The sequence below is a fragment of the Gymnogyps californianus genome, chromosome 1 (assembly GCF_018139145.2).
Source record: "Gymnogyps californianus isolate 813 chromosome 1, ASM1813914v2, whole genome shotgun sequence".
NCBI lineage: Eukaryota > Metazoa > Chordata > Aves > Accipitriformes > Cathartidae > Gymnogyps > Gymnogyps californianus.
In genome coordinates, this window is record NC_059471.1 from 86,076,693 (window position 1) to 86,099,195 (window position 22,503).

The 22,503-nt window shown below is 41.1% G+C and overlaps 1 protein-coding gene across 1 annotated transcript in view; it reads right to left on the bottom strand.

The window, feature by feature from the left end:
- Nucleotides 1-21,160, bottom strand: part of MAP3K15 (mitogen-activated protein kinase kinase kinase 15) — a 91,952-nt gene extending 70,792 nt beyond the window's left edge. The window contains exon 1 of the mRNA XM_050915195.1: nt 20,833-21,160. Within this exon, the coding sequence (XP_050771152.1) occupies nt 20,833-21,160 (328 nt within the window). The remainder of the gene's footprint in view (nt 1-20,832) is intronic.
- Between the last annotated feature and the right edge of the window lie 1,343 nt (nt 21,161-22,503).

Genomic DNA, 22,503 nt, shown 5'->3' on the forward strand with positions numbered 1-22,503 from the left:
AGAGAAAATTAGATTCTGATTCTGGTGTATTATCCATCCACACCCATTCTGATTATAAAATGAAGCAAAATGTAAACTTAGATATATCTCACTTTTGACAGCTCTAATGGATTTGTTAAGTGCTTTAGGAATTCTGAAAACCTGGGCATCAAATTGCAAAAATTCTGAAATGTGCTCGTCCGTCGTTTGTCTGTTTGCTCAGGAAAACAAAAGGACTGTTGTAAAGTGGCAACTTCAGGTTTTATCAAAAACAGGGCAACACCTCTAATTCATGTTCTCAGACTGAGCTTGTCATTTACCTTTTACTCAGTTGTGGCTTTAATCTTACCTTCATCTGCCACAGGTTTTATGTTACAAAATGATCTATTGGTGAGAAAGGTGCACCACACACCAAAATGTATCACTTCTGCTCCTCTCACCTAGCAAAATGGAAGGCAAGGAAAAAAAGCCTAACAATTGGAGCCCTTATAAAAGCCAACATTATCAGAACAGCAAACACAAGGGGGAAAGTCAGACCTTTCTTTTGCATTTCTTCCTTCCTATGTGTCAAATCTTGCTCTGGAAAGCAGTTTCACATCCTTCCCCATGAAGTCCTTCTGCTCTGTGAATGTGAATACTGTGAGTACCGAAGAAGTAATTTTAACTATGTATTAGCTGAGCAGAAGCAGCATTCTTGGCTAAGGAAAGTCGGCTGTTAAATAACTTTCCTGAAAAAAACAGGCAAATCCAGAGCCCTGCTGTTGCTAGGAAACTGAAAAACTTTAATTTTCAGATGAGCCTTTCCACTCTATGGCAGCATTACTAACTGCAACAATTAGGATGATTGCTTTGCTCCACTTAACACACAAACACATTAAAACTGGCAGTGTCCCACCTCCAGAGACAAATCTGGGAACAGCTGTGTTAAGCAAAGTGGTCCAACTGGCACTTCACAGGCCGGATCCAGCTGACCCACTGCCTTTGTTTGGAAAGCAGGCACATCCGCATAGAGGAGGACGAGGAAGAAGAGTTGACATCCAAGTCTGTTTCTAACCACAGCATTTGGGTGCATGCTAGAGTCCTTTCATGTGGCCCAGCAAGGCATCTCCTACTTTCTACACACCTAAAAAGTTTGGAGCGCTCAAACTTAAGCCTCTCAGCTCCCAAGGCAAAAAGCTGAAATACAGCAGTTTTTAAACTACCAGAATGGTTAGAACTTACCAAGCAAAGCTGCAGCCTCGATTACACTCTGAAAGTGGAGATAAGGAAGCTGGTGCACGTGTTTCTCATGTATAGATCACAAAAGTGCCTCATACAGCTTCCATTCAAACCACTGGGAGAACTCCCAGCAGACTGAAATGGCACAGGAATGACCACTTTTTGGATAGCCAGCCTGCAGGTGGTGAAATGTGAAGTCCAACGAAGTAGTCAGCAGAATAATCCAGTGTGGAAGAAACAGAGGCACAGGTAGCTGGAGTGAAACCAGTAATGAATGCAACCAGCACAGCAACAGGTACACAAAGTCTGAAAGCATTTTAATGTAGGTAAGGAATACAAAACCCTTATTTATTTTAAGTATTTACTTTAGTCATAACCAGAAAGAAACTTTTTGTTTGTGTGATCATTTCTCACTTGCAACCTTTTGTCCTTTCAATTTCAAATACCAGCCTTTGGCAACAACATTTGGAAATTTTGGTCTTAGGCTACCTTAGTAACATACGACATTATAACATTCACTGGCAATTCCTATCCAGCAAAACTGACCCTCAGGATACAGTGAAAATCAGACAACCATCCAAAACAAGAGCGCAGACAAGACTGAGGGGCCAATGCTCATCTCTGGCTTTAGTAATTCTGTACGAGGACCCATTTCACACAACAAACTCCACAACAGGGTTACATTCAGACCCAAACATTATAGCCACTAATCATGTTAGCACTGTGGTGTTACTTTACAGTTGTACTCAGATACCGCATCTTTCATCTGTCCTCTGGTACACGAACACACATTAAAAATAGAACTAGAACATATTTTTCATGCTCCAGTGGCATTTATTGTAACTCAGGAGAAACCAGTATCTAAAACTTCATTTTTCTAAACTATGACAAAGTATTTGTGCCATATTCATAATTGATACATATTCCTTAATATCAAAATAACCATCTGTTCCAAAAATTGAATCACCCAAGAAGCTGCACTTCAGTTAAAAGGAACAGAACAAATTACAGCAGGTGAGCAACACTGCCAGTTCTAGGGGTTGATCTGTAACCTGAGTTCTCATTTCTTTTTATGTTTTGGGGTTTCCTTATTCATTAGATACACCACCTGAAGCTTTAAATGCTTTCCCCTGCAATTGCATATTAGAAACTTTTTTGTTAAATGCAAGCAAGGATTCTCCCAAAAACCTTGGATACCAAAAGCAACAGCTTTAAGAAACATTTTAGATGTTTCTTAAATATAATTAAATTCACAGTAAAACTAAGTTTTAAACAAGGCAAGGCACTACATTAAAATAAGAATGCAGTTCTACTGATCCAGAAAAGCAAAAATTGTGTCAAGAGCATGCCTGTGCTTATTATTTCTTTAACTGATCTTTAAAGAGAATCTCTCAGACTCTGCCAAAACAGAATACAACCAGCACCCATGAGAACTGGTGTGGGAAGAAAAGTAATGCAGTTGATGTAATACATGGGGCATCCAAACTAAGAATGTCTTTTTAATGCTTTTGCATAAGTATGAAGGATAAAAATATTGTATAATTGGAATAGTGAAACACCTGAAAATAACCTGTCATTCAGAAGAGAGCAGAAAACTTTATTATTTTTTGTACAGTTGGCAGTTTAGGGAAAGAAGGAAACAAAGAACTAATCCTCAAAGAACTTGTCTTGCAATACTGAATTGCAGAAGTTAGGAAATATATAATTCACAGTAAGCAGTGTATGCCTAAGCTTACAAGTTGCTTAATGTTTTCCATGACAAAGCTTTGCTTTCAATCCTTTTTAACTTTGCCAGTCTTTGCTTCGGGTTGTTTGTTTGTTTTTATTTTTATAAAAGATTTAATTAAAAACAACCCAGTCATTTCTGAGACTGTGTTGGAGAACTTATTTTCTGGCCAATGTTAAACATCCTCTCATGCCAAATTAAGAAGCCTTACTGCTTCCAAGCACCAAAACAGAAATTTGCCAGCCGAGTCAGACTGTCTGGAAGTAGTCTTGTTAGCCTTATGAAATGCTGCTTGTTCCAAAGCTAAGATTTCAGCAGTGAGCTGATCAGAGTCACAAGGGAGATGTTTGGTCTCAGATGAGCCAGTCCTCACTCCCTTCACTGTCAATGCAGAGAGAGGAAAAGCACTTTTAGAGCACCATTCATCTGATCTGTCAGAAGTCTACTTTAGGATGAGATGAATTGCAGCCCAGAAGTGCCCATTTCTCTCCACTATGAAGGGAGTCAAAGCCAACTGCAGATACCCACACTGAAGGTGTTCAGTGCTATGAACCCCCTCCATAGAGCCTCGCAGCTCTGCTTTGAAGCATTTCATTAACCATTAAGGCATTTCAGTCAAGAATGATATCATCTCAGCAGATATTTCCCTGCAGATGTTCCCACCAGCTGACCAATGGAGAAGGACTACAGCTCTTTCTTATCAGTACTATACCCGCAGTCTCTGTGCCTGTGAGACAGAAAACAAAGGACTGTCACAATTCAAACCCTCATCTAAGATTTCCACAAGAGTCTCTGAAACACCTAACTCTTGCCTGAGTCTTCCATAAATTGGGAGCTCATTTGTGAATCCCAGTTTATGATGTTGTTTATTCTGGCACTCAATAAATATGATTATACAACTGTATGGATGACTGTTCTTTAAGAGGTGTTTTTGCATGTACTATCTCAGCCCAAAGTCTTTTCTGCCTCTCATATAATCTGATTGTTTAGTTACATTGAAGCATTGACTATAACCTCCTGGCCTATGGATGAAGTTTATACACAAGTTAAATTCTCAGTAAAATTACTTTCAAGCCAAATATAAGCATTACATTTCCGTGTAAGGCAATGACATTCATACTAAAGCTAGTAACAGACTTTACCTTTTTTTTTTTTTCTCCCCCTCCTTTCATACCATAGCTTGTGACATCCTGGGAACAACATAGCCTCAAGTCTGAGGGAGTTAACTCACAGTGGTGAGAGAGATCACAGTAAAAAAAAAAAAAGAACGTCCACACACACTGTCACTGGAAACTCACCCAGTAAACACCCCTTTGCACAGCCACCCTTCCTTGAGGAAGGACTGTTAAAATTTACCCACTCTGGGACCACAATCAAAGCCACAGATCTTTAGTTACCAACTGCAATCATATCAGATGGGTCCTGTCAAGGTCTGCACACTGCTAATAAATGAATTCTGAAAGTTGTGACACGCACAAGAGATCAATATTTATATCATTTCTTTGTAAAATTACAGCCTTCAAGCTCCTGGGTTAGAAATTGAGAGAGATCTCATCACTTGGATCTTAGCCATTTGAGCAGTTTCATGGCTCACGCACATGAATGCTTATGCCTGCCTGCAACTCCTACCTCTTTCCCATGACCCATGGTCTCCGATTCTCTCTCTTGCCATTCTGTCCTCCTCTTATCCCTCAACCTATATTTAACTTGATAATTTCTGCCTAACTTAGTGCTAGCACAGTAGCAGATAGAAGTTCTGTCACTGCAGCTAATCAGTCCTGTGAGTGGTATCAGCTACCAGCTTCCCACTAGCCTCCTGGAAAAGTACTTTAAGAAACTGTTAGACTTCACAACAATTGAAAAAAATAAAGGTTAAAAACTTAATTTCATGAAAACTCACTTTTTATATATCATATAATAAAACACACTTGCATCTGTAACTAAAAAAAATCTGACTGTGTAAGTAGTAGAAAAGACTCTGGGCTGAGATAGTACACACACATACATCTCTTAGATAGGTCATCCACACTGTTTTATAATCATATTTCTTGAGTGCCAAAACAAAGTACTTAAATTTACAGTGGCTGTTATTTAAACCTTGTAAGCATGCACCCAACAGAAGTAAAAAGAAAAGAAAAAAAAAGGAAAAAAAATGGCAAATTAAAGCAATTTGCTATTGCAGGTTGACATCCATCATTTGACCACATATAATGTAAAAAGCAACAACTATTAGTCACTGCAAGTTTCAGGAAAAACAATCCTTCCTTTAAAAAGCCAATATATAGTGTGAAATACTCTCTACTCGCTACCTAATTATTGTTAAAATATGCTGAAGAATCTTAACATTCTATGAAACTTTTTTTAAACACCACAGCTCATAGCAGACAAGCGACTGTGGGGTATGTGGTGAACAAAGCAGTTCCCACCCACCTCAGTGGCTGCAGAAGATGAGCAGTGACACCAGGACAGAGGCTGACAAGATTGCAGGAAGAGAAAGGGCAGTATCATGGCTTAAGCAGCTGAATGCTCGCCTGCAAAACTGAATTCTGTCCCTGCTTCTTTCTATCCCACAGCTGCTGTGTGATGCTAGCCTAGTCACATAAACTGAGATTTCAGAGATGGACTTGGTGACCATACAGTTAAGATTCTGATTTTCCCGGGGGGGCGGAAATCATCAAAGTACCCCACTGGAATACAAAAAGTGGCTTTGAAAAACAGAGCCCTCATTTTAAAGGTAGTTTGTAACAAACACAATGTCTTTAGAGAGAAGAAAATTCCTAATATTTTACCTAAGCTATTCCCTTCTATCATCCGATTGTACCTCGGCATGAGTTACAACTCAAATAGTCTCTGATTTAGCATCTGTAGTCTTCCATCTGCAAAATAGCTACGCATCTACAGAGCAATCAATATGCCTGAATCCTACCTCAAAAAAGACAGATATTTGCACTTCCCATGTGCTCATTCAACCTTTATACCCAAATGAATACTAACGAAGCAGCATTCAAAACTTCTCAAAGAGTATTTAAATAATCTACATTTGTTTCCCTTTTTGTTATTCACAGACATTAGGCAAATGGATTCCAGAAGTCACTCACTTCTCACTTTTTCCCAAATTCATTATCACTGATTGAAAAAGGCTTCCAAATCTACATATCCAGGACACTACAAAAATACTTACCCATCACAGATGATCTGAGAAAGATACCTGTTCAATAATTTTCCCTGTTTATATACTCTTAGTATATTAAAAATTTTGACGTAGATGTTAGACAGCCATAATGAGTAGATGTCTCACATCATACACACTTTTCACTATGCCAGGTCATTAAGGATAATATTATTTCCTAAAATTTCTCTGCAAGCCAAAGAGCCTACTAATTCTACAGAATCTCATTTCTCTGCCCTATTTAACAGCAGAGAAGAAAAGAAACAGCAGAGTAAATTAAAAACAGGCGCTTCACACTTGCCTGCCATGCTAGCAGTGTGCCAGGCATCACATGAGACTATTTCCACTGCAATGTTTACTAGAGCTGAGCTAGCCAGTTGAGAGAGCATACAGAAAAAACACCCCAACCCTGAACCTAATTTGAACCTTGCCTGTAGTTTGGGGTGAAAAATGAGAAAGATGAACTTTATTTAACTTTTCCTACACCTCTGCACTTCCTACACTGGGTCATAAAAGGCAATGAAAGGGAATGAAGTATCAAAAAAAAAGATCGTTTATGGGATAATCTGGCCTAAGTGAAATTAAGAAGAGTATGAAATTCAACAAGAAAGGCTGTCCCTTCCTCCTCGACTGCAGGCAAATCAATTTCTAGGCCAAGGAGGTTTAGACAAGGTCCAAACTTTTAGACATTTATCCAAACTAAACCACTTGAGAGTCACCCATCATTTAATGTTGAATACCTTGGCTGGGGAGCAGAAAAATCTGCCAAATCTGCACATCTCCAACAGGTCACACACTGGCCAACAATATATATCAAAAACATTTGAAAAAATAAAATTATGCTGAGCTTTATCTTCTGCCCAAAGAAACGTAAGAGATAAGAAAAGTAATCAAAATAAAAGGCACTACAATGGAAAGAAAAAAGATTTCAGTACACTAAAGTTCATAAGTCTGGGTTAAGACCTTTATTCTTTTCTTTAAGAATTAAAAATATAGCATACGAAGATAAATGAGACTTTCCTACTCTGAATCTCTTATTTTTCCCAAATATTTTTTTAAAAAACAAACATCAAGAGACACCTCCATCATTAGCACTGGGAACTTGTAAGTACCAAACTGAGGTATCCCACCTCATAACTACATTACAAATTTCCTCTTTATGTTGATAGACTCCCAGACTGTCATTTAGGACCCACATAAAAAAACCAATAAATTATGCACAGAGAAAATGTTAATTGAAAAAAGGCAGTATTATTAAAGTGCAAATGAAAATAAAGTTTACATAAAGCCACAGCATCCTCCATGAGCCAAGAGACTTGCACTCACATATAGATACAGAGTTCTTGATTTAATATTCTGGATGCTGGGCAGATGTGGATTCAATCTGCTATTTTTAACTTTCCTGTAAACAGTACAAGCTTTATGTGCCAGCCTAAAAGACTGCATGTGCTACTGAAAAAATCCTTATGTACCACTGAACACTGTAATTTCAAAAATGGGCAACATTCATTAAAAAATTAGAAAAATCTATTTCAAGGCACTAAGTAGTGTCAATAAAATCTAGAATTTCAGTAGAAGCTGGCCTTTCCAAAGCAAGTCACAACCATTATCTACTTAATCTTTAACTATGCTATAAATACAGTACACATTATTACTTCCAGCATGTAGACAGGGAATATTAAGCATGAACACAGCTTGTTTGTTATCACAGTGGATCCATTCTAGATTTCCCTACTTTAACTAAGATTATAACTAAAAGTAAGATACCCAAAGCTAATCATCATAGGATCTCTGTAGAGTCAGAGGAATATTAGTACTTCCAAACTGTGATTCATTAGACACAATGAATCACATGAAATTGTGATTTTACAACAAGCCTCTAAACATGGTCTCCAGCATTTATTAAATGTAGTGTAGGATGGTTCACCTCAAAATATATACACATATATAGTTGTCACAAGATGAATCCCAGCATGAATGCTGACAATATCTCAGTTTAAGTATTCAATGGTGTATTTTTTTCTCTTTTTAATAAATCCTGAGATAGATTAGCTTTTTCCTTGTAAATTTAACTCCACAAGTATTGTTTTGAGGCTGATTTCTTGCAATGTTCTATTTATCCCAAACAGACTTCATGAAACCTCTGGCACTTCTTGATGGAGCGTTCTTTTCTTCTTATTTTGGGGAAAGACTATAGTCAGATTTGGACATGATCAGCAAAGAAGAACAAAAACAAAACTGAAAAAAAAAAAAGGGTTGCAGAAGCAGTGAGCATCTTTATTAATGTGCAAGTTTTTCTAGTAATTAAATTTTTCCTTTTGAAGATTTCTGAATTGTGTGTATTGAACCTTCTGTGCAGAGAATGGGTGCCCAGCCATAATGCTAAGACAGACTGCTTTACCCCAGGTTCATACATATTCACCTTAGGACCACTTCTCTGCATTGCCCCAGTGATCACAGTGTAGTGTATTATAATCCACAGATCAGAATTCAGCAGCGAAAACAACCCTGATGTTTGTTATATTAGTCACTCTGAAAATTAGTTTACAACATTAAACTGGCAGAAAAAGCCAATTGCAAATGATTGGAAGAACTTACAGGGCTATGCCTGTAAGCCTTGAGCCACAGAGCAGGGAGAACATTGAATTTTATATCACTAGAGTCTGTGTGCTGGTTTTACACACACAGTTTCAGATGCAATGAGGAAAAAAGAAATACAGGAATTACTGCAGTGGAGTTTTCAGACGGCAAGCAGTTTCTAAGAAAATGTTTTGGAAATTTGTGTTATCAGGTCATCCAAACACTGTACAGAGTCCTGAGGTGTTTTGATGCACATGGGCTGTATACCTTCAGCATACGTGAGCAGAATCTTCCCATCAGTTCTGATATTGCCTGATTTCACTTGACTCAACTAGCCTTCATTCAAAGATTAACTCCTCATAATCACAGCAATGGTATTAACTGTGACAGACTGTATGTAAAAATTCAGCATCACTGGGATGCTGTTGATACATCTCATGATTATCTTATTACCAACCTCAGCAATATGACAGAACAGAGAACATAGTTCCCTGTGTTATGCTGCTTCCAAAGAAAGGATGTTACTAGTCACATTCACTGAATTCTGCTGGTGAATACCCGGAGTCAGTGCTCTGACAGATTGTCATGTTGTTATGGACCAAGCCAGAAAACTGGGTCTGTGCTTTTACAGCACAGTTCTTATTTGTGGCCAGGCCAGCCACAAGGTTGCCTCTGCACCGTTAGAACCATATTTTTTACTGTGTTCTGCACTGCAGTATGACTATGAGACACCCAGGCTATCAGATGATGTCAAATGCTGTTGAAAGCGGGCATTTACTGCTTTTTCCTTTGGAACTAGAGTTTGGCTGCTGTTCACTAGCTGGAATTAAGTATTAGGCTTGCAAGACAAGACTAAATCAGCATATTTTTCAAAGGATTTGTTAAAAGTGTTCAGGAGTATGACAACAGTGAGTATTGTCATGAATAGCAGCATATGCTCCAGAAGGAGGAAGGGATCTATTCGACACATTGCAGCATTCATTTTTCATGAATCCTTAAAGCTTTATCAGCTTTGATGAAACACAAGTCAAAGTTAGGGTTGAGCAACTACCATAGTCAGACCTGAGGCCCCACAGATTTATTAAACGGACAGGATAGAATAGCAAATGCCACCGCTTTCAGGGACTATAAGGTGGAAACTCAAATTTGAAGTCATATTGAAGGAAAAGGATCAACAGTACATTGCTAATCTGTACCTTGTGAATGTGTTATGGCAGGAGTATGCAAGAAAGTTTAGATTTAACAGCCTAAATTCTGAATATCCATCTTTAAAATTGTCCAAAATACCAAAAGTTAAGGAAATTAACTTGTTATTCTTCTCAGAAGTTGTATTATATCTTCTAAGAGGCAATCGTTACTGCAAAACAAGGAATCTGAAGAGGCATTAAAGGGTAAAATAAATAATAATAATAAAATAATCAAGCATTCTTTTGTGCCTTGATTGCAAGCCAGAAAGTCAAGACAGCTTCTGGTTTTCCAAAAACAATAGGAAGACTTACCTAGTTTTGTTCTATAGTTATTATAACAAGCAAAAATGTAAGTTTATCAACTCCGAAACTTAATTACCATGAAAACAAAAAAATCCTTCTCAACCATTTTCAGACTTCCTTTCTTTCTGATTCAGATATTTTCTCAACCTGACAACAACCCATAATTTGTCAGTTATCTTAAGGACCATGAACAACAGTAGTAGGAACAGGCACAATGTCTGGCTTTGAGCTTGGTAACCATGTCCTTTTCTCGAACTGGGTTTAAAAAGACTGAAGCATGTCAAGCATCCATTTACAAAGAAAATATCTGAAACAAATAACTCAGTTCCACAAAAGACAGAGATGATGCTGATAAAAGCAGACAGTTACTCTGTTAAACACGACTGTGCACACAGAAGCTCTGCTAAGTAAGGAAGCCTAGTGCCAAACAGTAACGCCATTGTAAACATTAGCTTTTCTCCTGCAAATTTTTATTACCGACTAAGATTAGAGCGACAGAGATGACTGGTCTAGCACCGTTGGAAAGCAACACACAGGCAGAATATAGCCTTGTACTGTTTTCATTTACCAATTCCCAACTCCAGTTTCATCTTGTCACTCTCAGAGCAAAGGCAAAACTAACAAGAAATCTCTCTCCTCAACACACACACAAATTAGCAGAACTAAAAAGAAAAAAAATAAAAAATCTTTTTTTCTTTCTTCAACTGCTGTGAGTGAAGGCAGCAACAGAAGAGTTAATGCAGCTAGTCTCACCTGAGTGAAATTATTATGGGCAGATATTTTTCTGCATTAGACAAAACCTGCCGCCTTTCTGTGATTGCTAAGGCAAAGACACTTGATTCAACACAATTTCTTCTGGCTGAGCTAGCTACTAAATAGTTGTAACAAATTTAAAGGGGGGAAGGAGAGGGGATAGCAACCAAGTGGCAAATAAGTCAGTATCCCAAGTGTAAACAAAGTAACTCCCCTGTTATGTTCCAGACAATCACTTTCATGAATTTACCACTCTGTTTTTGACAGGCCTGGAGGCAATGAGGTACCACAATTCATCGAAAGCACTGCTGACACCACTAGGAAACTGAAGAATCTTAGGGAAAGCTCATTATCATGCTGATTTACATGGGAGTTTGTTTGTTTGTTTTCCAGAGCTAATGCGTTTTGGGCTTAGACTTCAAAAGCTTTAGATATTATGTGAACAACATTTTTCAAATTGTTGAGAGCCAATGACCATCAGTGGTTGAGCTACAGTTCTGTGCATGAAGGCATGTTTTCCTAAACGGGAGAAGAAAATACATAAACAGCAGAGAGTCTAGACATTTCCTTCCATACCTTGATACAAAATGAAACAAAAAAGATTATACTGAGTGAAACAGAATCATCTTGAAGTACTTTTTAACCCTATTTACAGCTACCCTGTTTCTCACTTTAAAGAGATATTGAAAAATTTTTAAACAAAATTTAAGCATAAAAGCAGTATATAGTACAGTAGACACAACTATATATGCACAAGTTCAGCTATAATAAACTAGAGTACTTCCCTTAATACTGGATTTAGCTATACCATCCCAGATCAGCAGAAAGCTAGGGATATAGTCTTAACAGTGTCATTACTGTTTTGGATTTGTGCCTGTCATCAGAGCCCGCTTCAGTCAATGAAAGATCATGATTACCAAGGCTGCGATCATGTACTTCCAATGTAATAAAAGCTGGGGTACATTTTTTAAAGTTGTGAATCCCATTTGGCTTTGAGCTCCAAGGCATAACTGTTGTTGAACTACTGACTTAGACCAAAGTTTAAATGCTCAGAAGCTTTACCAGAGAATATCTGAAAAGTTTCAGTTCTACCACCTTGAACTCCACAGCAGAATCATCTACCTTGTCAGACTGAATATTATGAAGGATAAAAAAAAGCAAGCACAGTTTATCATGACACAGTGATCCAATACTTCTAAGTGTCAGAATTCACGTCCCAGCTTTGGGTCCCTCCTTGCAGACTGCAGTGATGCAGCTTTTACTCCTGGCATGCCTCTATAGCCACCCCAGCCTCCCAGGAAAAGGTGAGGGTAGTAGCAGCACCCCTGAGAGAAAGAAGACAGGCTAGGTGAAATCACACTGTGGGAAACATTTGGCCCATCAGCTGCCAGCTGAATCACACTGACCTCAGCAGAGACTGGAGCTATGCTGTTTATAGCAAGCCTGTGCCAGGGAGCAGGATAAAGCAACAGCTGCGCTCCCTCTCTTGGCTCAGCCTCAGGCACCCACATTGCTGTTCAAAGGTAGCCTGAGGCTAAGGCAATTCACATCCATGCTGAAGTGCAAGGCAGAGCCTACCATGTTCACAAATTTCACCCCCAAGTGGCAAACCACGTTGAGGTTCTCCTAAGAAAGACCCTACATCTATCTTGACTTCCTAATTTCAGGCATGTAACGTCACTGCAGTGTGAAAAGAGGCAGCAGCTAGGCCAAGCAACCACCCCTGGGGCTGCGCCTCCATGTGCATCGAAGTAGCAGCATGCTCGGAGTATCGACCGAACACAGGTTTGCACCCAGTGCGGACAGCCAGTGAGTTTGAAATTGAGGCCATCTTATAAGCAAAATATAGAGGAAGACAGAAAGTCTGGAGTTCTCACCCAAGTTCTGCACCAACTCCTTACACATCAAAAGAGCTTTACCTCAAGCTTCTACGGCTGCAAACCAGGAACATTAGTTACTTGTTAACTAGGGAGTACATCAACATTTGTTAACATGCAAGTGTAATTTGACGATTAAAAAAGCAATGTATGATTACACTGATAAAAGCAGGACATGACTGCAGAATGTAAGCTACTGCATATCTATCGTAATTTGTCTATTTTATGGGAGGATGGAAATTAAAGCAATGTAATTAACCCACATAAGCAAATATTTCCTTTTTTTAAAAACTTAATTTTGTGACCTCAGGTCTTACAGAAACAATTCTTAAACCTATGAAGAATATGCTACACACAGCACAGCAAGACTGAACAAGCATGCAATCACTGCAAAGGAGATGAGTGGCCAGGAACCAGGCTTCCACACAAGCAGCCTCATGTGCCCACCCTGGTTGACTCAAGCCTGTCAGCCTCATGTACAGCTTCTTTTCAGGAGCTGTCTGGTATCACTAAGAGTCAACTTGAAATGCAACAAGGCAGAACCAGAGATCTACTTGCCAACTTCTCATGGTCAAACGGCAGAGCAGATTCCTTCACAGTAACTTAGGAACTATATTGAAAAATATGTTTGTATATCATTCTTAAACAAAACAAAAAAGGTGACCTTTAGAATTCACTGACTAGTATGCACAGTCAGCACTTTGTTTTTCTCCTATAAGTAGTCAGAACACTTACTTATATGAAGAATTCCAGAAATGTTTCCTTTCCCAAAAAACATTTAAGCAATATTTAAAAAACAAAATAAAATTAAAAACACCCTAACTGCAGTGTTTTCAAGGGCTATAAGCATGACAACAATTGGTCTTCAGATTAAAGAGAGCGCAAGATAGATACAGTCACTCATCTCTTCAGAATAACCCTAAATGTTCAAATTTTCTACATCATTTGTAATGGCTGTAATGGGCATAAAAGCTTCTGTCTAACTAAGTCTGTTTAGTGAGAATCAGTAAGACTTCTAATCATACGGTGAAAAATATTACTTGCAGAGTAAATTAAAACAAAACAGAAACACACACAATTTGTATTATATTTAGGGAGAAGATTCCTTCTCAGCTGATTCAACACCTAGAAACACCTGTAGTGTTCCTAGCTACAAAACCCAGTGACACAGGGTTCACAGTCAGATTCTAGGAACCTTTCTCAGATTTAATGTTTAAGCTCAGGAGAAGAGAAAGGCAAGCAGAGAAAATGGAAAGTTGTAGGTTCAGTTGGTTTTTGGTTTTGTTATTGTTTTTTTTCATGCAAGTAAGTTTCATGCAGAGGAAAGAACAGGGGGAAAAAAGTGCATTCCTAATTTTTTTTCCTTTATCCAAAAGTCAAGGCACAGAAATGAGTCACTTCAGATAGACAGTGCATGCACACGTACGTACTCTCACCTTGGAAAGATGAAAGAAGTCCAAATTTGCATGGTTAGCACCAGATTTTGAGAGATGCAAACAACTTCATTCAAAGCTTCATTAAAAGGTAGGACTCATACTGGTTTTGAATTGTTGGTATTTCTTTCCATATGACCCATTACAACTAAAAAAGATGTTAGTTCCAAAAGGAGAAGCAATAAAACAGACTCTCTCTCCATTAGAGAGTGTATATTTCTCCTTTTTGTTTTTAACATCTTCATCATTCTCTGAATAACAGCTCTAATCTTGCATTTGGCCCATGGCAATATACCAAAGGAAAGTTAATGAATTCCACATAACCTATTTATGGTTATTTATTTGCATAACCAATGTATGGTTATTTATTTGCATGTTTCTAAGCTTGTTCAACTGACATTAAAGGAGCTATTTCACAGAATACATGCAAGTTGAACTGAAGTGAAGCCTTTCAGGTTACACACAGAAAAAGCAACAGAGTTGATACAAAGACATTTTTCACAGGTGACTTAGAAAATAATGTTCTCTGCTGTTGAGTGAAAGCATGCAAATCTCTGAACACAAATAAACATCTCTGCAAGAAGATTTCATGCTGGAAATTGACCCCAACTAATGTCATTAAAGCAAAATATACTTCTTGAATGTAATGCATGTGTCACAGCACCTGAGATGTATCATAACATAGTAACACATAGACTCGATGGATTGCATCAGTCTTGTTACTGTCATTTAAAACTCACCTCACACACTTGGATCTAAAAGGATTACAATACTGGTATATTACAGGGTCTTGTTATCAGAATATTTAGTTCGATGGCACAATGCAGAGGTTTGCTGGAGACACCTGTAGTCGCTCTAGATGTGCAGTACCACGCAGGGATAAAAGATCAGGTCCCGATAGCTCTCCTGTTGCATTAAAGCAGCACAATATCCAGCCTAGTCAGCCCTAGCCTCTCAGCCACCACCTTCCCGTTCTGAAGATGGTTGGTTTGCTTCTCTTCACATTTCTGTATTCTGTGGTATATACATCTCCTGAGATTTAAAGCAAATACACCCCTAGCCATTGAGCCAGTTGCAGGGGCAAAGAAAGGAAAGAAAAAATATTAAGTATTCCTCAGAAAAACAGCAAACGCTGCCTGCTGAGGCAAGCATCAGAGAGCTAACCCTTAACCCCTTCCCCACTGTTCACTGTCACGCCCAGGGGCAAAGATAACTTGCAGCAGCAAGGTTTGTTGAAGTTTATTTAAGAAGTTATTGCCCTCAGCTGTCATTCTCACCTTCCTGTCAGAGATTACAATCCCTGCAGCAGAGTCAGCAAGACAAGCATGTGCCTCCAGCTCAGCTACACTAGTTATCATGCCATATATTAGCTTAAACTAGCGACAAATGTTTACTGTACCCTGACATACTAGCCTTTGGGCTGAAGAAGTTGAAGCGCCCCTGCCAATTCTAAAGTGAGGACACTGGCCGTCAGAGGGCAGAGGGATTCAGGGCAGGCCGCTGGGTACAGGCAACGATGATTCATTCAGTGGCTGCCAGAGCCTGAAAATTAGGATCCAGAACATACATTTCCTCCTTTCCCTTTCATGGTGTAACACGAAGAAAGAGAGTTTCAGGGACAAGAAGTTAGGGTTATGTTGAGTGGTTCAACTATGGTACAGAAGTAAGGAGGACCTGTGTTTCAGTCTCTGGGCCCCCTCCCAAGTCTAACATTCGCTCTGGGTGAAGATGGGGCTGCAGAGACAGATATCAGACAACGCATTTTGGGGCTGCTTTATCATGCAGGATGATGGTTAGAGAAGTTCATACATAGCAAAACAACAGAAACAGACTTCAAAATATTCCACTATACTCACAAATGATCTGACATAGTTTCCTGGATTGTCAGAGGAATACTCATTTTTCTCAGGTAAACTTTTAGCTTTATTCCTCAGTACTCCAGTCTCTCTCTAGCTTGTCTTCCTTTCAGTCGACTTTCATCCTGCCAACTTCAGTGACTGCAGTCATCTCTAAATGCTGTGGTCAAATGGCCGAAGAAATACTCCAAGCCTCAAAACAGATTGCTGTACATTCCTCATGAGGTAAAAGGATGATCAGCTATGGAAACAGGATTTCACAGAACCAAAATGGAAACATCCAAAACTCCTACAACTGTAGAGGCCACTCCTTCACTTAACACTGTAGCCAAATACTGTGACGCTTCAGGCAATAAGCCTTGATAAAGTTTCAGGTAGACAAGTAAAAGCTGCATCTCTTTCTATCTAGCATCACCCTTCCATAGGTACAGGTCAGACATTTAACTTTGACATCATGTTTGCTTTCTTAGTACATCCAGAACAGAAAGATCCTTTGCAGTTATGGTAAGAGCACAAAGAGGCTGAATCACTCTACTTGTAACATCACTAACCAAGCCATACTCACCTTTTCACTATGTCTCTTAAGCTGTTTATGAATGCACTACAGTGCTTGTAGTTTGATTTTCTGCATGGGATAATTCTGAAGAATTTTTAAAATCCTCAGTTAGCTCCTAGGCTCACTGTTCCTGTGTAAAATTGCCTTTATTTTGTGCAAAAAAGCTTCACACTAATGCCTGGTATCTGTGGCTTTCAGTCTAAAAATATTGCCTCTCTTTCTACCGAGAGATAGAGTCAGTGTATGCAAGCATCCTTGTTGCTTCTCTATTAGGTAGATACCATCACCCACTTCTGCATAACATATATTACTTTGTTGACAGCTTGTTTCTAGCACAGACTGAGCAAAGAGACCTCATCTTTCTGTTATCAAGCCCGTATTTCACAATTTGTTGTAAGTTTGCTCTCACAAGTGCTGTAGTTCCTTTTTAGCAAAGCATCTTAGAAAGTTTAGTGATTTCTTAAGATCAGGGTCATTCTGCATTACCTGCTGGTCTGCAATAACTAACTAAAGGTGTAAGTCACACTTCCATTCATGATAAGATTTCAAATGATGGGAAGTCAGTGATGAGTACACTCAAGGAGAAAAGAGACATCATACTCTTATTATGGAATATAGGGGTTTTGCAGCACTCTTCTCAGTGGTTTACTGAAAAACCACCTACTAGAAAATCTGCCTGCAGACAGGAAAAAGAGGTTCTTGTTGATCTTTTTCTTCGCACTTTGTCCTTAAAGTTTGCTGGTTTTGTCATCAAAGGTACCAATTTCAAGAATCATTATATTATAGATTCATACTAAATAAGATAGAGAAGCTTGCTGGGGGGAGGGGTGTCATGACTAAGTAAATGGCTACAATTTCAGGCAGAGTGGAGAAAAAGGGATCATGGATAGCACTTTTAACAAAGACTCTGTTGTTACTATTCACAATGAGATGGACCTCACTGCTCAGTCTTTAAGCATTAGTAGATACTTACTGGTTAAGGTTCCCGCTAGTAAACCAAGAGATGGCTATGGGCAAGGATCTTTTAGAGAATTCCCACTCTCATCACAGAGCAAGAGGAACTGCTTCTCAAGGTTCTGCCCATGGTATACAGAAAGTAAATATACATTATAACAGATATCTTCAGTATGGGAAACATCTGCTCAATATCTTACACAGGCAATACTAAAACTTCTTCAGATACTTTCTTTTTAAAGTAAACACACAGTAATTCCCTAACACAGAAAGTTCATCGTGAGCCATAGGATTGCTCACATTAAAACTCATTCTTAATGTTGTTCTTCATTAAGAACTGAATAGATGCCAACAGTCCCAATCCAACACATTCTGGAAAAAGAGTACGGCAACAATGAATTGTATCTACAAAATATAGAAATTAGAAAGGACAGATTTTTCAAAGATTAAAGAAATTGCAGGGTAGCAGATTAACAAAGTTGCACGTAAATGAACAATTATCAGATTGTGTATTTTTGGATAATAGCTTGATATGTATTCAAAAACATGAGGCAGGGAGAACCCACCAATAAACAATACAGAGCAAGAAAACAAGAAGGGCATAACAAAAGTTCTCAGGAAACAATGACAGATCATTGTATATAAAAGAAGAACTGAAAAAAAAAGAGACAGCACTTTAAAATCCATGGTAATGAAAATCCAATATGAAATGTAGGTCCACTGCTAGCTGATACCAGAAAGATAAAAGAAAAAAAAAAAGAAAGGAAATAAAAACAATAAAGTGAAAAGCATAATGGATGTTTTTTGTCCCTTTGCAGAATGAAGCAAGAAAATGCAAATACTCCATATGACACTGTTAAAGGAATCAAAAATTTCCCCATCTCTAGCACGTAGGAGGAGGAAATGAAGCAGCAAGTACTAAGACACTTCACCTCAATGTGCCAGCATAATCTTGTAAATTTAAATTTTAGACATACCATAGGAATTGGGAAAACTCCAAAGGATGGGGCAAATGTCAGTACAGCCTAACTATTTAAAAAAAAGATAAAAGGGAACTACAGAGATGTTCAGTTAAAAAAGAGACAGCAACTGCAGCAATGCAAGAACAAAAAAGCTATTAAAAACGCTGATGCTAGAAGAGCTACTTATTAAAATATTAAAACAACAGAAGAGCAAAATAAATACTCTATTAAAATGATTGTTTATACTTAACAGCATTTTTTTTTAATTAAGGATGCTTGCATTTTCAGGGTAACATTGCAGTTAATGGCAGTTGGGACCCCGTCAATGAGTTAATGCCAAAATGCTGCTAACACATTCAGCATGGTTTTCAAAAATGTATATACAGACAAATAAACCTCTCTGCTTTCTGACAGCTTGCGGGTCTGGTTGATAAAGGTGACTCATGCTAATACACTTTAGTTTCTCTTAATACAGGTAGCTTATCATTAAAGGATGCTTTACCCAAAAAGTTTGCCAAATAAAGGCACGTGTTACACATTAAAAAGTTGTCCCCCTGGCTGATCTCAAAGTGTTGCTACTGGAAAGAAATCCACAAAGACTATTTTCAACAGTCTCCTTTGGAAAAATTCCTGGTTCAGGACTATTCAATTAGTTTTTAATGGACACTAAAAATGATATAAAGTATTTGCTGACTAAACCTGGACATAAAGAGTGTTGCAGGAGTATACAGTAACACAGCACTTTACTATTACAAAGTGATATTAATGACTGATAAAATGATCTTGGTCCTACCAGACAACTTGAATGCAAAAGTCTGCAAAGGTAGGCCACATTCCCAGACAAGAGGCACTCACTTCAGAATGCACCAACTTAAGAAAACATTCTAAATAACTGTCTCAAGCTCTCAGTACAATGCAGAGCAGGTGTGTGCATAATACATTAATAGGACTATCAGTAGAAACAGAGAAATAATTTTGCATTGATGAGTACACTATTATGCTTACCTTCAGAAGGGCTACAAAAATACTGGAGATGATACACAAAGAAATTGCTAGTTCATGGTTGTGTACTAAGACACATGAAGAACACATTTATTACACACTTGTCGACCTTGCTAGCAGAGATATAACAAAATCCCCTGACTGGGAAGTTAAAAAACAACAACCACCACAACAGATGTGAGGTTCCTCAATATTTGGGTGACTTATCAGGGGATGAAATGGACTCATCATCATATGAGAATTTAAAATAAGACTAAAGTTTTAAGAAGTATTCTTTAACACATCTCATGAGCAAAACAAAGTTCTTCTTGTGAAAGATGGACATCAACATGGACTTAACAGCACTTTCCCTCTTTGGAGTCTGTGAATCTCCCAGTTTCCTAATGCTTGCTCATGTGGATATCAGAAAAAGTATGTCTGCATGTCTACAGCATGTCCACATACTCACCTTGATTAGTTTTAATAATACCTATTGACTCAGGGGCTTCCTCTGCTTGCTCAAAAAGCTCACAATTCTCTGCCATAATGCCCAACCAGCCAGGTGTTTTTTGAGTGGAAAAGGGACAGCAGCTTTCTTTTGAACCATCAGACACCAGTCACCAGCTGGAGCTCGGACAGGGCAGGCAATACTCACAAGTCTTCTTCCTCAGGGCATGCTTCTACACTCCCTTGTTCAGAGCAATGTTGGATCACTCTGTTCCTGGCTGCGTGCAAGCCAATTTCACTGTCCAGGTCTGGACTTAGAGCAGTGAACATGAAGCATCTGGCCAAGCCAGATCAGAGGCTTCTGGCTGGCCTGTCTTCATGCTATGTCTCGCTCTAAGCTCCCAGCCAGGCTGGGAGCTGGAAGAGGGTTCTTAGCAAAACACACTAGCAAGAGTTTCGCTACTCCTTAAGGCTCAGTTAGTACCATAGGATCCGCAGTCCTGCTGGGGCAACATACCGTGGTGACTGAAAGAGCTGGTGTAAGGGCCTGAATTTTTTCTCACACCTCCTCCTCCTCCATGTGCAGGATGCTCCTGAACACCAGGCTCTTGCTCCCACTACTTGAGGTTCCCCTCGCAGCCATTTTCCTGTCACCACACGCCTTGTCAAGACCCCCCTCACAGTCTCACATTTGCCCCGTTCCCCCTCTTCTCTGGCCCCTCCGGCACCACCTTTACCGAGCCTTTCCCACCTCGGCCGGCCGTGACCCCACACAACCCGGGAAGGTGGCACCGGCCAGGGGCGAGCCTGAGCCCCCGCCCCGCGGCCCCGCCTCAGCCCAGCCTGCTCACCCGCGTCGTAGAAGGCGTCCAGCACCGCCGTCTCCCCGAAGTCCAGCTCCCCGAAGTTGACCGTGCCGAGCTGGGCCCCCTCGGCCTCGCAGGCCCGCAGCAGGCACTGCCGCGCCCCGGCCTCGGGGCTCCGCGCCCCGGCGCCCTCCTTGGGCAGGTCGTTCAGAACGTACACGGCCCGCAGGCAGCGCGGCCGCGGGGCTGCCGCGCCGACCTCCGCCGCCTCCCCACCGCCCGCCGCCTCAGCCGGGCCGGCGGCCGGCAGCTCCGGCTCCGCGCCGGGGTGCGCCTGATCCGCTGCCGCGCTGCCGCCCGCGGAGCTCTCCATGGCGGCGTCGAGGGCTGAGGGGAGCCGGTGGCTGCCGGCAGGTGCTCAGGCGGGGCCGCGCCCCATCGCGAAGTTAGTTGGGCAAACTCCGGCGGCGCAGGGTGAGGCGGCTCCCTGCCTCCGCGCGGCCCTTCTGCCCGCGCTTCTCCCCTCGCCGCCGCGGCTGGGCGCTGCGACCGGGCGGGCACGCACAGGGACGAGGTGGGGCGAGGCGAAGGCGGCCGGCGCGGAGCGGAGCTCAGCGCCGCCCTCCCCGGACGGGACAGCCCCGGGGAGCGGCGCGACGCGGAGCCCGGCTCCCCCTCGGCGGCACAGCCGGACAGCCCCGCTGCGCCTTCCCGGGACAAAAGCCCCGTTTCCCTCCGCGACCAAAGCGGTACTGAGAGGGAGGTAGCGCCGTCGGGGCGATCGCCCCTCGTTTATGACTTCCCTTCCCCGCCCCTCGCCGTGCAAGCAGTACCTCCGCGCACCGCCCGCGACTCTGCTGTTACCGCTGTGGCTGCTGTTATTATTTCACACGGTGGCACCGTGCGCCCCGCTCGGGTTCCTCTGGGGGTTACAGGGGTTAGGCTGAGGCGAGCGGGCTGCAGCGACGAAGCCGCGCGTCGGGCTGTTATCGCCCCCCTTCCCCCGGGCTGCCGTGAGGCGCCTTTCCCCCGCCTCCTCCCGCGCCCGCGGCCGTTGGGAGCCGTTTACCCGCCGTCTGCCGTGAGGAGCCGGCTCAGGCCCGGCTGGGCCTCCCGGCGCCGCCGCCCCGACAGGGCTGCTTCCTCCCGAGCCGCGCAAGCGAGGGCGCCCCTCGTAACCCGGGGGTCTGTCCGCTGTTGGCGTCTTAGAGCCGCTCTGCTTCTTCAGAAGCAAAGGCAACTGCTACTGCTTTTTCTTCCCTCCACTCGCTCTATCATAGCTTTTCCCCCACTGATTCTTCTTTCCATTATTGTTTAAGCGACTTCGACCACAGACAAACTGTGTCAGAAGATTGGATAATAGTTCATCCTTAAATTCCTTCTCTTTTCTTTAAAATCTCCCACGATCATGGCAAAATCAGCTCCTAGAAACTCTGTGGCAACTCCTTTCTTCTTTATAAGGACAAAATTTATTCTGAGCATCCCATTTCCTAACAGGTTTTTCTTATTAGCTAAACTGACGACGGCAGCCTCAGCTTTGGCACTGCTCTTGGGCGAGTTGCTGATTTACGCAGCAAGAGAAAGCGATGGCTGCGTGTGGATAACTTTGTCTCTCTGCCTTGTACCCCAGCTGTCAAAAGGACACCAATACGCGCTACGGAAGTCACGGCCTACCAGCAATCGAAGGAACAGTGGAAAACTGCAGTCCTCAAGCAA